The sequence below is a fragment of the Amphiura filiformis genome, chromosome 5 (genome assembly GCF_039555335.1).
Source record: "Amphiura filiformis chromosome 5, Afil_fr2py, whole genome shotgun sequence".
NCBI classification, from domain to species: domain Eukaryota; kingdom Metazoa; phylum Echinodermata; class Ophiuroidea; order Amphilepidida; family Amphiuridae; genus Amphiura; species Amphiura filiformis.
Window position 1 is genome coordinate 31,291,443 of NC_092632.1, and position 15,873 is coordinate 31,307,315.

The 15,873-nt window shown below is 34.9% G+C and overlaps 1 protein-coding gene across 1 annotated transcript in view; it reads right to left on the minus strand.

Annotated features, from left to right (window-relative positions):
- The window catches only part of LOC140152967 (N-acetylgalactosaminyltransferase 7-like), a 156,230-nt gene that overhangs the window by 104,386 nt on the left and 35,971 nt on the right, over positions 1-15,873 (minus strand). The window contains exon 2 of the mRNA XM_072175521.1: positions 249-562. Coding sequence (XP_072031622.1) covers positions 249-562 — 314 coding nt within the window. The remainder of the gene's footprint in view (positions 1-248; positions 563-15,873) is intronic.

The following is a 15,873-nucleotide window of genomic DNA, read 5'->3' on the forward strand; positions in this document are numbered from 1 at the left end:
TGGAAGATATGGTACAAAATGGCCCTTTTATCCATTGAAAAACATGTTCAATTCATGAAAAAATAAACATCTCTTAAAATCTATTTGAAAAAATAAGCCCTTCTGTAAAAATATATACCCCTGCAATGTAGTTCTTAGCTGCAATCAAAGCTGCAAGGGGGCTTAGCAAACTAATTAATGAGCAACACACAAAATGTGGTGAGTCTGTGTTTATTCGACTACATACAATCCTAATACAAGGCACTTACTGTGGATTCCTGAGATCTGGAATGTTTCTATCCAATGATATCAAATCACTGACATATTGATTGAAACCATACTCTCGTATCTTCTCTTCAACTTTAGCCGCCTCATCTGACCTGGTCTTTACCGGGACCCCATTCTCTCCCGGTCCTTCTCGAGGTGGAGGTGGATCCGGCTCATAGTTTCCTAAAACATTTTTTAATTTGGATCCTTGCTGGACTGGTATTTGGATACGAATGTCTTGATTGACAGGTGGTCTTTCAATAGCCACACCTTCTTCACCTTCTTGTCTGAGATGTTGTGCAGCATTATCAGATTTCTATAATTGGAAAGAAAAGAAACAGAAAAAATGAGCATCGTCAAAAATAACATAACATACCGTAAACGTTCGCCTAATGGCGCTAAGGAGTTCATGGAAATGAGAGAGCGCCATCCCTGTAAAAGCCGACTATTATCACTGATCATTAAGGGTGCGTGTAGTTAAAGGGTGAAACCTATCGACACATACAATTATGAACAAGATCGAACAAACTTGTTCATGATAATGCGGAAATCATTCACCTGATACGTTGTGGCCCAGTGAGCAGAGCATTAGACTATAGTACGAGGATAAAGAGAACTTGTGGAGAAGATTGATGGTTCGAATCTCATGCAGTAATTTCTGACAGATCATGATGTCTGTCAATGATTTTTTTTCTGATTTGAGAAAATTTTATTCTCTATTTTCTTGATTTTATCTTTAACATTGTTTATATAATTTTATTATTTTATCTTGTATGTGTCTTTTTTCATGATTCTTTGTTTTTATCGTTTCATTTTAGAGTAACTCAATCCATTCAATCAAATGTTGTAATGAACCTATTTAATTGTATAGGCATTTGTTATGTGTGTGAGACGAACTGTCGCTAAGGCGACAAGTCTTTCAATTCAGCGGAAATGTCCTTGCCTATGCATCAGTGGTCATAAGAGGTATATCATTTTATCCGAAAGGGGGGGTCCCAAATATACTGGGGTCATAAAGTCTTGGAAAGAATAATAGGAGGGGGGTCATAAAATGTTTTATGACCAAAATGTAGGGAGTCACACGATGACCACAGAAAGTATGTTATTTTATTCAAAAAGACTGATTTCAATACAATTTTGGGGTTTGGGATCATAAAATTTTTGTTGCCGAAATAGGGGGTGCGCAATTTTATTGACGCAGACTTTTTGTAAATTTGGGACCCCCTTCCGAAAAAAATGATAGCCCTCTAAGAGGATTCAAAAGATAGGCCTAACCTCTGCCCCAATAATCCCTAGATATATTTGTTTGAAACTGTTCCACGGAGGATGTATCATAATAGGCTCAGTCTTCAAATGATATAAATAAAATTTGAATGAGTGAACGAACAAAATCATACAACGACCAACTGAATAGAGGCTGTGCATATGACGTATCATCCCGTAAATACGGAGGACTACTCAAATGCATTCAACAAAAGCATGATTGCATCTACCGCGATAGTTCGTCTCACACACATAACAAAATGCACTACGATGACAACATTTGATTGAATGGACTGCACTGCGCTACGGGGAAGAAACCGGTTCAAATCCTTTGTTTGGAGCCAATCGATAAACGCAAGGCCTCTATAGCTATCATTGAATACTGGCTAGGATTCCACAACACGTTATAAATAAGGCGCTTTGGAAGGCACACAATACCCCGATGGCTTTCCATATTATGTGCACTCTATTCAGTATCGAAGCCGGTATCGAAGTTACGTAATGTTACTATGTCAACGGGATCACGCGGCTTAAGTAATGAACCACGATCGAAACAATCAGTACACAAAAAAGGCATACCAAAATAGCGTGATCGCCATACAAACAGTGCTTGGTTCCGATACCATCACGGAGTTACGTAACTACTTCGTGGTCTGATAGTTATATGATCAATGGTCTGATCTACTTGGATTGGATCCTTTTAAGAAAAGAAAAAATAGCTGATCATTTATAATGCATAAATGAATAAAGTAATGTAGTTACACTTTAATTTGAAACATTGAGGCCGTTCTATTTTTCAAAGGTCATTTAACTGTTAAATGTAGTGGAATATATCACGCATTGATAGGTAACAGGTGGAGCAAATTTTGCCAGTGGTTTTTGTTGCCGTTTGTTCGCAGTGCCTATTTATCTAAAAAAAATAAGAAAATTAAAATTAAATTTAAAAAATTCACAATATTCGTTCAGTAAAATGGGGACAAAATCCAAAAACATTTCTTGACCCGTCTTCACATGAAAGTGGGGGCAGAAATCAAGATTCGAACAAGTACCATTCGCCATTCAAGGCGCACCCTCTACCGACTGAGCTAACGGGTCAGACAATATAATGGTGAAATTTTGAACTGAAGAATATTAAAAAAAATTTGAAGAAATTACAATGTTATAAAAAGATTTACCAAAATGAGTTAGGTATAACGTATGAATCGATTTACAAATTAAGTCCAATGGCACTTTGAGAAAGAATACCTGAAGAAACCCCAAAACATTTGCAGCTCTTGCAACTAACCTATTGACCTAAAGTATTGGGTCATGTCACGATATTTTTTTCTGAGGCATTATGTCCAGGTTGCTCAATTTAACATACACGTATCCTTAATGCTGTTGAGATTTTACAAGGATGGCGCTCTCACATTTCTAAGAATCCAAAAGCGCCATTAGGCGAACGTTTACGGTATTGTGCTTCTTTAATGTTTGTATCTTTGATAGCTCAATCAACTTGAGCTTTTCCATGTATTCAATCTGTTTGTCTTGCCTATTTAAACATTAATACCTTCAAGTGCAAGTTAATTACAGCACGCCATGCTTGCTTAAGCTGCAAAGTGCCCTGACAAAGTTTGCATTATTCCTTCATTTCATTCCACGTTTAAATAGTTTAAAAGCAGTTCATATGAAAATTCATCAGCATTAACTTGTCTCATATTTGTTTGAACAGAAAATATACACACAAGCAAATCATGATAAATGACAGTTTTCCAATGCTGTATGGCAATATATTGATGTACAAGAAAACTTTAATATTGCATTTCCCATGCAAAATATTACTAAATGTTTGAATAGATTGATTAATGCACTGCATATTTGTTTTGACATTTCCTGTAGAATCACTGATGTAACCTTCTCCAAATCTGTCTCTACATGGATTTACACAGCACTCACAGACATAGCAGATGAAATTTATTCATCATATGTACCAATATCTACTCAATAACCGTTGAACTTGATGGCCAAAAGCTAGTGTTGAATATTTCATCAGTTTTCTGGTTATCATTACATGTTGTCGTCTACTGAAGATAGCAGAGTTATTGCAACAAATACACCCTGTGGCATATAGCATTACACTCCAAAATATCTATGTAGCATATAAAACATTGCCAAGCATTTTTCCAATCTAGATAGGATATTTAATTTAAGCATGAAGAATTTGACAGCTGAAATTCCTGAAATACTTGAATCAAGGGTTGTAATATGAACGCTTATCGCTTAATAATTACCCTGTGTCTGCAGAGATGGAAGGTGATACCACCAGAGTATTTTATTTTTAAATTGTACACATTTATCTCTCTATTAGAGTATACACAAAAATACAGTGTAAAATACCATGTCTACAAACAGGTCCCACAAATACTTGGTGTGAAAACATGTACATATCTTTTATAGGCTAAAATATTTATTTTACTTCAAAACTAAATGATTCATAAAGTTCCAATTTATGCTTTTTCTGTAGAAATTCAACACCGCATTGACAGAAGATGCTATATTTACAGTAATTTGTTGACACTCATGTTTGTCCCCTAATTCCATCTCACATATTTGTTTGAATTCATCTGCAATAAAGCCTAAGGTATATGACACAATCTGATCCAAACAGACCTAAGTCAGCAATAATGAAACAAGGAGCACACAACAATTAAAAAATAATCATAAGAAAATGGACATTTAAGTTTAAAAAGACATTAAAATTTTAGGTCTTTTGGGGAATAATATGTATCTTCAATACGAAAGGTCAAAATTATCAAATGATGGATGCTTTTACTCCCAGCTACATACACTTTAAGTACATATCTTTAGATTAATAAAGTTTACTTTGAGGACTGGCAATATCAAAAATATCAAAATATCAATTTTTAATGATTTGCCATAAAATGTGTATTAAATATCACGAATTTCAAAAAATCTAAATTATTTGACATCGGGACATTCCTTGTATTCGGAATACAATTTGGTGTGCTCTCAGGCCATCAGTTTTGATGTTGGTTAAGAACTTTAAAAGTATGCTTCTATCAAATGCAACATGGGTTCAATCAGGAAATCCCCACAATTACAGTTTTGTGACCCATTATAAAATTTAATTGATAAATTTGGTGGATTTTATGTTGAATTTGGATGTGACAGTCTAGTCCACAATCACAGGAAATTGATGGAAAACAATCATTATGATACAATCTGTATCTACTACAAAAGTACCTTTATCAATTACAATTTGAGTCCAAAAAAAAAATAAAATCTAGGATTTGGCAAGGAAACTAGACATGTGCATATTATGGCCATTTACTGCCTCTATTGCTAAACAGACCTCTGTTGTTGACATTGTTGTATCAATTGTCTTTATTTTATTTAAAAAGAAAAAAACAGGATTTTGGCAGACAGATCTAGAACTTATCAAGCATTATTTTCAAGACCAGCAAATAGCGCTGAGTTATGCGTCTGCGGTGATGCCAAATAGATACATGCTTACAGGCTTCCACAGTTGAATGACACCAATGTATACCATCACATCAATAAAATATGTCTTGAAACATTGTGGTTTACTACAAAGTAAACTTACCTTGCATTTTTACACAGGGGGTAAGAACCCATTAGGGTTCATGCTTTTCCTCATTATGATGGCTATGAGGCTTGACGGCACTAGTCTACTGTATGCTTCATTGAGACATAAAAAAAAATCAGCTGAAAGTGGCAATTGGAATTGATTGACAGAATTGAGTTTGCCATATATACTCACTGTATAATATTGGCCTATTTTAAGCATAACTGGAATAACACTAACAACGGGTGACAGGTGAATTTGCGGCTTAATGATAAGAAATAACTATCAATCGTAAGATGCATCGTTTGTATTGACAATCAAATTTATATTGCTCTTGAAGTTGCCGTCTCTTGTGAATTTTTGAATATTATTTTCATTTTATAATAAACTGCTATATCAGTTCAAACTGCTATATTAAGCTCACTGCTTAAAGTACTGTTTGAAAAACAGTGCAAAACTGGTTGGTTGTTTTATGTGAGGAAATAACATAGGAAACAGTGAAGTAGATGAAAATTGAACCTGCTGTGAGGCTGCAAAATGGATCAGAAACATGAGCAATATGAGATATCTCAATCTGTTTTGGACTGTTTTCAAGTGGGCTTATAGTAAAAAGTCAGAAAAAAACCTGATTTGTGTCTGATAGTCCTGTCAATCAAACTCCCCACAACCTATGATTGTTTAGTAGCATGTAAAAAGGGATGTTGCATCTGGTGCCTTCATCGGAGAAAAGGAATTGCATCCTAATGGTGGATGATGTTAGTACTTTTACAAGGCAAAAAGCAATTTTCTAAGCATTCCTATTTCTAAGACCTAACTTTTGAGATGGTTTGTATTTGTTTGAAGGTGAAACTAACCATAGGGTATGCTGTTTTTCCACTGCATTTATAAAAATTTATATCAATCATCACGACAAATCGTAAACAAACAGTTTCTGAGTTTGATTGACAGGTAACGTCAGACGTAAACTCTTTTCTTATCAAACTGTTATGTTACCAGTTTTATAAGTTTACTTTCATATATATTTCATGATTTTCATCTCAAACTCCTAATAGACCAACAATATTACCGCATTGGTGTTTTAATAGGCATACTGCCAGCATGTCAATGTTGCCTTAGAACAACATATCCACATTACATGCGCTGGTATTCCTTGAAGCCAAATTCTATTGTATCCTATTACCCACTATGAGTTAATAAGCCAACCCTGGGTATGCAATGACCATTTTATACCCACTAGGGAAAGGAAGTTAAAGCCTGTCAAACAGACAGATTACAACCCTCCTCAGGAGATATTGAATAAATGCTCATCCGTTATCAATGCTCATCCTTTATCCTTATCTATGCTCAATGAAATCTACCGGGAGTTTTCATCTTGATTCTTTATAACATCACACCACCTTGGTGAATGAGGATAAACTATTACTCAAAGCATAAAATTTGCTCATCTGAGATCTTTCGGAATGCATCATTATCAAACCACCTTATAAAACGTCCTTTATCCTCATCTATGCTCAATGACAACTAAAAGGATGTTTCATCTTGACTTTTTACAGCATCAAACTACCTTGGTGAATGAGGTTAAACTATTCCTCAAAGTATAAAATTTGCTCACCTGAGAGTTTTTGGAATGCATCAGTATCAAACCACCTTATAAAACAACACCGTGAGTGCTATTTTATCCAAATCAACATAAGTGTCTTGTTCACTAGGCCATATTCACCATCATGCATTCCACATCTACATTTTTATATGGATGAAAATTATCCATACTCAAGTCTAATTAATCATGCTGAACATGCATCTTCTAAGCCAAAATATGAAACATTCTGACACCATTATGTCAGCAGCAAATTTCACGCTGCTTATTTCTGCTGTAATTTAGACTAGACTTGTAATGTCACAACTCAAATGACTCAACTTGACTTATGATTTAATTCAACATTCCCGACTCAGATTCAACTCAAGACCTATAACACCGGACTCAACTCAACTTGAAACAAGACTCTGCGCTCAGTGACTTAAACTGCACCTAAAAACACGGTATTTCAATGACTCTACTTAAAAGTAGACTCGATGCCTCAATGACTCGACTATAACTCGACTATAAGGATGATTTAGACACCTATGAGGTATTCAGATGAAGTTGTTTAAAATCCGACTCACATCTTATTTGGACTGACTACCTCTCTACAGCTCACTAACTTAACTGCACCTAGTACAAGGTTAGAAACATGTTTCAATGATTCAACTTGACTCAAGACTCAACCTCAGTAGCTCAACTATAAGGATGGTTTAGACACCTGCAACAGCTCACTAACTTAACTGCACCTAGTACAAAACATGTTTCAATGATTCAACTTGACTCAAGACTCAACCTCAGTAGCTCAACTATAAGGATGGTTTAGACACCTGCAACAGCTCACTAACTTAACTGCACCTAGTACAAGGCTAGAAACATGTTTCAATGATTCAACTTGACTCAAGACTCAACCTCAGTAGCTCATATAAGGATGGTTTAGACACCTGCAACAGCTCACTAACTTAACTGCACCTAGTACAAGGTTAGAAACATGTTTCAATGATTCAACTTGACTCAAGACTCAACCTCAGTAGCTCAACTATAAGGATGGTTTAGACACCGCAACAGCTCACTAACTTAACTGCACCTAGTACAAGGCTAGAAACATGTTTCAATGATTCAACTTGACTCAAGACTCAACCTCAGTAGCTCAACTATAAGGATGGTTTAGACACCTGCAACAGCTCACTAACTTAACTGCACCTAGTACAAGGCTAGAAACATGTTTCAAAGATTCAACTTGACTCAAGACTCAACCTCAGTAGCTCGACTATAAGGATGGTTTAGACACCTGCAACAGCTCACTAATTTAACTGCACCTAGTACAAGGCTAGAAACATGTTTCAATGATTCAACTTGACTCAAGACTCAACCTCAGTAGCTCAACTATAAGGATGGTTTAGACACCTGCAACAGCTCACTAACTTAACTGCACCTAGTACAAGGCTAGAAACATGTTTCAAAGATTCAACTTGACTCAAGACTCAACCTCAGTAGCTCGACTATAAGGATGGTTTAGACACCTGCAACAGCTCACTCATTTAACTGCACCTAGTACAAGGATAGAAACATGTTTCAATGATTCAACTTGACTTAAGATTTAACCTCAGTAGCTCGACTATAAGGATGGTTTAGACACCTGTAACAGCTCACTAATTTAACTGCACCTAGTACAAGGGTAAAAAACATGTTTCAATGATTCAACTTGACTCAAGACTCAACCTCAGTGGCTCAACTATAAGGATGGTTTAGACACCTGCAACAGCTCACTAACTTAACTGCACCTAGTACAAGGCTAGAAACATGTTTCAAAGATTCAACTTGACTCAAGACTCAACCTCAGGAGCTCAACTATAAGGATGGTTTAGACACCTGCAACAGCTCACTAACTTAACTGCACCTAGTACAAGGCTAGAAACATGTTTCAAAGATTCAACTTGACTCAAGACTCAACCTCAGGAGCTCAACTATAAGGATGGTTTAGACACCTGCAACAGCTCACTAACTTAACTGCACCTAGTACAAGGCTAGAAACATGTTTCAAAGATTCAACTTGACTCAAGACTCAACCTCAGGAGCTCAACTATAAGGATGGTTTAGACACCTGCAACAGCTCACTAACTTAACTGCACCTAGTTAGTACAAGGCTAGAAACATGTTTCAAAGATTCAACTTGACTCAAGACTCAACCTCAGGAGCTCAACTATAAGGATGGTTTAGACACCTGCAACAGCTCACTAACTTAACTGCACCTAGTACAAGGCTAGAAACATGTTTCAAAGATTCAACTTGACTCAAGACTCAACCTCAGTAGCTCAACTATAAGGATGGTTTAGACACCTGCAACGATGTATGAGAATGAAGGCATAAATAACTTATTTACATTTTACTCACAAACTATTGTTTGCTTTAAATAAGCGGAACTGATTGCCTAAGGCAAGCTTTAAAACAAGAACTTTACATGCTTTTGTTATTTGATACACATCGCCTGAAAGCACTTGGACCTATTTCTTTCATCAATACATTAGATTAATTCCTGTTTATTTCCAAATAAATCCAATTACCATCATTTCTCTCCCCTTCCACTGAGGATTCAATAGTTAATGTCTCGTTAGATGTTTCACCTTGTGTCTGATAGAAAAGCACTTTTTTCCCATTCAGCACATGTCAACATCCAACTATCTCTCGCACGTTTTCGGGGCAAATGTATTGCCCAAGTCTATTGAAGAAGCGTCTCACCTGTTATATTCACAGTCAAGAGTAATGGTTCTAAAAGAAACCAGAAGAAACTACTCATTTTGGTATGCTTACACACTAGCAATATTTAAGTTCATTTTATAGTATGTCTGCTTCATATTTATAGGCAAAACATTGTGAGCACGATTGTGAGGAAGAATAAATTATTACCTAATGATTAAGGATGGCATCGCAGATGATCCCACCAATAGTTTGTTGATATTACAATTTACATAATAATTGGCTTTTAGGGAATCTGCTGAATTCATTTATCATTCATTACTCACTATTACTTACAATTTCTGCAATAAATCCAATTCCTGAATGCAGAAAACATGAATACAATGTAAATATTTTTCTGAATTTCACTGAATTGCATTATTTGGCAAGAAATCATGTTCAAATATCACATGGCATTAAACACAACATGACTTATATTATAAGCAAAGTACACTTTATCTCAGGAAAATATCTGAGAGAGATAGCACTGGCAAATATTCAGCCAGGCCAAGTGACCTGCAGATAGTGGGCAGGACATTATTACAGGAATATAATTTGTTACAAATTTACAAGTAGGCACAAAATTGTGACATGATCAAGGGGAATGAGTCACATGTCGACCCTGGTCAAAAATGAGTTTTACATGTGTTTCTAAAAAGGACTATTAAAGTTTTCAGAAACTGAAAACCCCATGTTGATACAACTTTTCTTAGCAAAGTTATGTCAATTTATCAAACACTGAAAACAATATAAAACAAAAGAATTTGAACACTTTCTTTGCTAATATCTCAAAATCAATATTAGCGACATCCCACTCATTCCCTTGATCATGTCACAATTGCAAAAATCCCAACATAAAAAATGTATATTTCTGTAAGTAAGCACCTAATATAATTTCTCAAAACTTGACAAAAAAGGAAAAACGTGCATATATCGGCTTTATATAGAAATGGCCAATGTTAATGTTATTCATTGAAAACATAAAAACCTGACATTTCCAATAAGCAACTTGTTTCATACAAGCACATCATAAATATCTTCATTCAGTATTACAGTCAACCAAGAAAGTGAGCAACAGCTTCATTTTAAATTCACTCTCGACTCCATTCCAATCTAAACAGATTTAAAAGATTGACCACTATGATGGAAACATGGTTATTTAATGCAGAGTAAGACTTTATGCAATGTTTTACAAACATGAAAGGTGTTAAAAATAAAGTTTGTACTGCATTGAAAAGTATTTTGGCTCTTGGCCTTGCATGCTCTTTCTCATATTTATTATATCATGATCTACAGGGCATAACCTCACTTTTTCTGCGCCTTTTGGACTTAAGTAATTTTCAATTTTGCATCATACGATGCAATCATAGGTATTTGAGGGGATCTCCTCAAATACCTATGATGCAATAAATACCAAACCTCTATTTGCCTCCTCAATTCAAGCAAAAAGGTGGGTGATCCAATAGAGAGCCCCAACCTTAATTTTACCCCATCAAAATGCAAATGATAATATCAGGTAAAGGGTTGTTTTTTGGTCACAAATCTGGTAAAATTTTATGCCTGAAATATGTTTCATTTCTAGGCAGTAAGAAAAAAGTATCCATATTTTGGTGTTATATGGGCCACTGTGATACACATTTTTACTTCTAGAATCCAAACCACTCAAGCAATTTAAATCTTGAAATAAATAAGAATGTTTGGGTGATGGGCCTCAACAAAATATCATGCATTTGTTACAATCGGACAACCCACAATGAAGGATTCTGTTTCCTATGGGCTTAAACTGAGACACTGCTCACTCAGGTTTTTCTCACACCTTCATTCATGATCACAAAATGTATGTTACATTGCCAATAACTTTCAATGCAAGTTTTAATCTCACAATACTTGAACATTATCATTTTGGAAAGGTTACCTACTCAATGCTGTAACTCTAACATGCAAAGTCCCAGGCAGATTACATATTACTGTGTAACTGGCCAGGTTCAAAATTAAAACATAATGTACATCAAATTTATAGCATATTTCAACAATCTTTGAGTTTGGGGATTTGACCATCGCCAAAAATAAGTAACAAATTTGATCCATGTATTATTGATCATTGCAGCATAACTTGCTTAGTGCTTAGTATTGAGGTTATCAGCCATTTAATTGACAAATACAACTGTACAAAAATACTGGCTTTTCCAAATCTATGTGAAACATTTTATATAAATGTAGGGACATTTCAATCCACCACTCTCAAATTAAATGACTCCAGTTTCTATTCATTTCAAATACATCATGTAAGCACAGTAATATGGTGGACCTGGGACAACATTGAACATACCTGTTTAAGCCCTATCAGTTTGAGTATTATCATTATCACACAAGCACATTCCAAAGAGAAACCCTATCAGTGTTAATACTGTCAGAAATGCTTCACATATAATTCACACCAAAGAGAAACCCTATCAGTGTTAATACTGTCAGAAATGCTTTCACATATAACTCACACCAAAGAGAAACCCTATCAGTGTTAATACTGTCAGAAATGCTTCACATATGAAGAGCTTTGTTTCAAAACCCCTTACATCCACTTTTGACCAAATTGAGTTATTGGCATAATATTATAGTGTGGGTAAAAATACACATTTTGGTGTTTGTTTGACCTTCATACTACCTTCCCTTCCGAGTTATCGCATATTTCCCGCTTGGGAAATCTTAGGAATTTCCGAAATCTGAACTTAAAATGAATATAGAATTGTTTTGTTTTAAATTTTTGATGTATAATGGTAGCCTGGAATGTTCTTTACCTATTAAAACCAAAAGGAACTGTTTTTGGGTCACTATGTTTGAAAAAATCATTTTAATTAACAAAAGGTGTAGCTTCGAAATACCCAAAAATGCCATTTTCCTAATTTAATTAAAAATTCATAATTAAAAAAGTAAATGAGATATTTCAATTTTTCTTTTTGATTTTCAAAGCATTAGTCAAGTTACATAATGTAGTGCAAACAAATGGGCTCAAATTTGATTGCAAAGGTGGTGTCTATAAAAGGGGTAAATTTATTTTGTTGCAAAACCCCTTACATCCACAAAAGGTGCGATATAAAATAAATAATAAAATAAATAGGAAGCCTTGAAAATTGTCCCAAACCTATTCTTTTAGTTTCTATTCATCAACACTTTATCCAATCCCAAATTGAATCAAATCGAACAAGTAATACTTGCACAATTAAAAAAAGCTGTTTTTCTCAAAAAGTCAAAAGTGGATGTAAGGGGTTTTGCAACAAAGCTCTTCATATAACTCACACCAAAGAGAAACCCTATCAGTGTTAATACTGTCAGAAATGCTTCAACCTCACAATAACAAAACTTAATACTGATAAACAGTCAACTTCACATTGGTAAAAAAGTTGCAATACTTTCATGATATTTGCCTGCTTTACAATTGATCACTGATATGTCAAGCTGAATTTATACTCCATCATTGTAGGATAAGTGATTGTTTTTAGCCAATAAGGTAGAGCGCTTTTGGTTGCGTTGGAAAAAGCATGCAACATCATTGGTCAAATATCAATTGCTCGTCGCTAAGTGATAAAGTACAAATTCTGCTGTATTGGGAATTTATTACACAAGTACAATTGAGTATTTTCTGGTGACAGACCAATTTCAATAAAGTCTAGATATCTTGCTGAATAACCAATGCTTGTACACTTTATTTGAGCGAAAGTGAAGTTTTCAATAAATCATCCTTTCTAGCTTCAGTCACCACTAGCTGCTTTAGGTTTATATCAAGAATGCTATATCCAAACTTACCACTTACAGTGTTACTAGTAATGTACAATTATTACAACTCAATCAAACAATATTCAGACAGGTGTAAGACAGCAATATTATCAGCTGCATCTAGTTTCATCAAACTCACATCACATATATAACCCGCATTTGCCAGGTTCCACTATAAATCAATGGTTTGAATAATAAAAATGCTCATGGCTCAACTTTTGTGACATTGTCTTTATATTACTTGATGGCTTCCATATATACTTTTGTCACTTTTTCTTATGTAAAATTTCAATGAGACCTTACTGTCTTTCATCCTAATTTCATAAAGTATGCTCACCTAAATTACCATCATCATACTTGCAATTCAAGTCCACATCCATACACACCAACAATTTTTCAATGCTTCTCACACATTATGTCACAAGCAGTGTTTATACCAGCTTCTCCTAAATCTCACAACCCTTGCTGCAAAAATAAACCTATACTCCTTCAATACTCAAAGGCAAACAAAGCTATAATGGTGAACGTGACAACATTCTTTCAATGAAGAATTGGAATGGGTACAGCTTGTACAAGAGGAGGACTTCCATTTGCTGAATTTGCATAGCCCTCCTCTTGGAATGACCAGTAAGTACTACAATATTAACATGTAATTTTAATAATACACAAATTTATGATGCAGAATTTGGTAATAAATTTCTTCACCTTTTTCTGCTTATTATTGCATTCAGATTGAATGTAACTAAATTCTTGAACTTCAGTCACAAACCTTCATCACAAAAATGGATACTTTTTGCTGTTTTGCAAGATTCCAAAGTTAGAATAACATTCTTGTGATATATCAAAGTTAAAATAACATGATTCAACCGATTCAACTGTTCAATTTAACTCTCATAGGGGGGAAAGGCTCAATCTGAAGATGAAGAAAAGGGTATTCTGCAGTTATTAAGGTTCAGTAGCCAGATATGGCGGGATCTGATTCTACAAATGTTAAGACTTAATCACCGTAGCTGCAATTCTGGAAGACAAGACCCAACCGTCCTATTTTCTAATCTATAAACATCCACCTTCATTAAAGATGAGCAACTTTCAATCAACTGTGACATCACATACACATTCAACACATTTGTTTATTGTATCTGAACCTCCTTCATTAAAGATGACAACTTACAATCAACAGACATACACATTCAACACATTTGTTTATGGTATCGCAACTACATATGACATGGATTCCATTTCATTTTCTTCCAAAACCAAACACACCTGAAATTTCCTGGATAGATGTCATATTTTGAATCCCATATCTCTGTTAATATAGAGGATACCACACTCATATTACTTAATGCTATATCTTCCTTCCTAGCGTAGTTTAAACCTGTAATCCATCCATATCCCCAGAACCCATTTACACAAGAGTGTTGTATGTTGATAGTCAAAACAACTAACCAATGGCTCCGACAATACCAAGGCTTTTATTTTTCCACCATCTCTGTATTCAAGTATAAGCCATATATTTCTTTTCTTCCATAACAAATAAATGTATTAAGTAATGGAACCTGTCATGCTGCAAAATTATTGAATGACTGACGGAGTAAAAACAAACAAATAAGTTGAACTAGTTCTTGCTTTAATCCATTCCAACACTAGTGACTGCATGCATGTGAAGTACAATTAAAGATTTGAGTGATAAGGGGACCTGAAGAGGCTCTGACAGGTAAAACCAAGCTCAACTTTTATATCTTTAAAGTCATTCAAACAGAGATGGAAGAAGTGAGTAAAGAAAGCAATAGAGAAAGAAAACCAAGCAAAGTGGTTTTTAAAGTATGGTTTACCCTACTTTGAAAACTGCAGCATGACTAAATTGACTATAGTCATAGGAATAACCTATAAGTAGTGGTCACGATTACCAACTATGACATGGTGAACCTGGTGATAATCAACTATATTTTGCGGCTAAAATTTCACCACAAGTTGTTTTATGTCCTAAGGTGTTAATGTTGTTGAAACTGGTCTGTCTTATGCTAATAAGTTTATGTGTGAGCAGAATACGAGTGTATTTTCGGAGTGTGTATAATATGTTGGTTGCATCATTGCACATCCGGGTTTTTGACCATACCTTAAAGCAATAATGTGAGATTGAAGGTGTAGCTGCAGAACAAATCACATAAATGGGTTTAATGTGTTTATTTTTCAAATTTGGGCACTTGGTCACCTTGGGATTCCAGTCAGATATTTACCTGCAAATAAACAATGTAGTCTAGTAAGGGCTATTCGGTGCCGACTAGTAAAGTTCTTACAAGTTGTGCAACCATAGTTTGAAGGTTAAAAGGACATCCGTTTTAAAGATGCACTGAATTATTGTCTTACTGACAGCTCTTCAAACAAAATCTCTCCTTCACATCATCAGAAGAGCAACAAAGATCTAACCTGTAATTTTCAAACCTCACGACTGATTATGTATGCCACTGCCTTACACAACAACCTTTATACTAATGTATACAGGCCTGCATACTCAATGTCAATGACTTCAACAAAAATAAAAACAAAATAAGAATTCAAGATCAGCAAAGACATCAGTTAATGTCTTTTTCAAACAGCATTTACTGCAGGGCATTCTATGTTATATGGATTTTAAAATAGTCATCTCATATCAAATAGACATATTCCTTTTCAAGTGATGCAACATAAA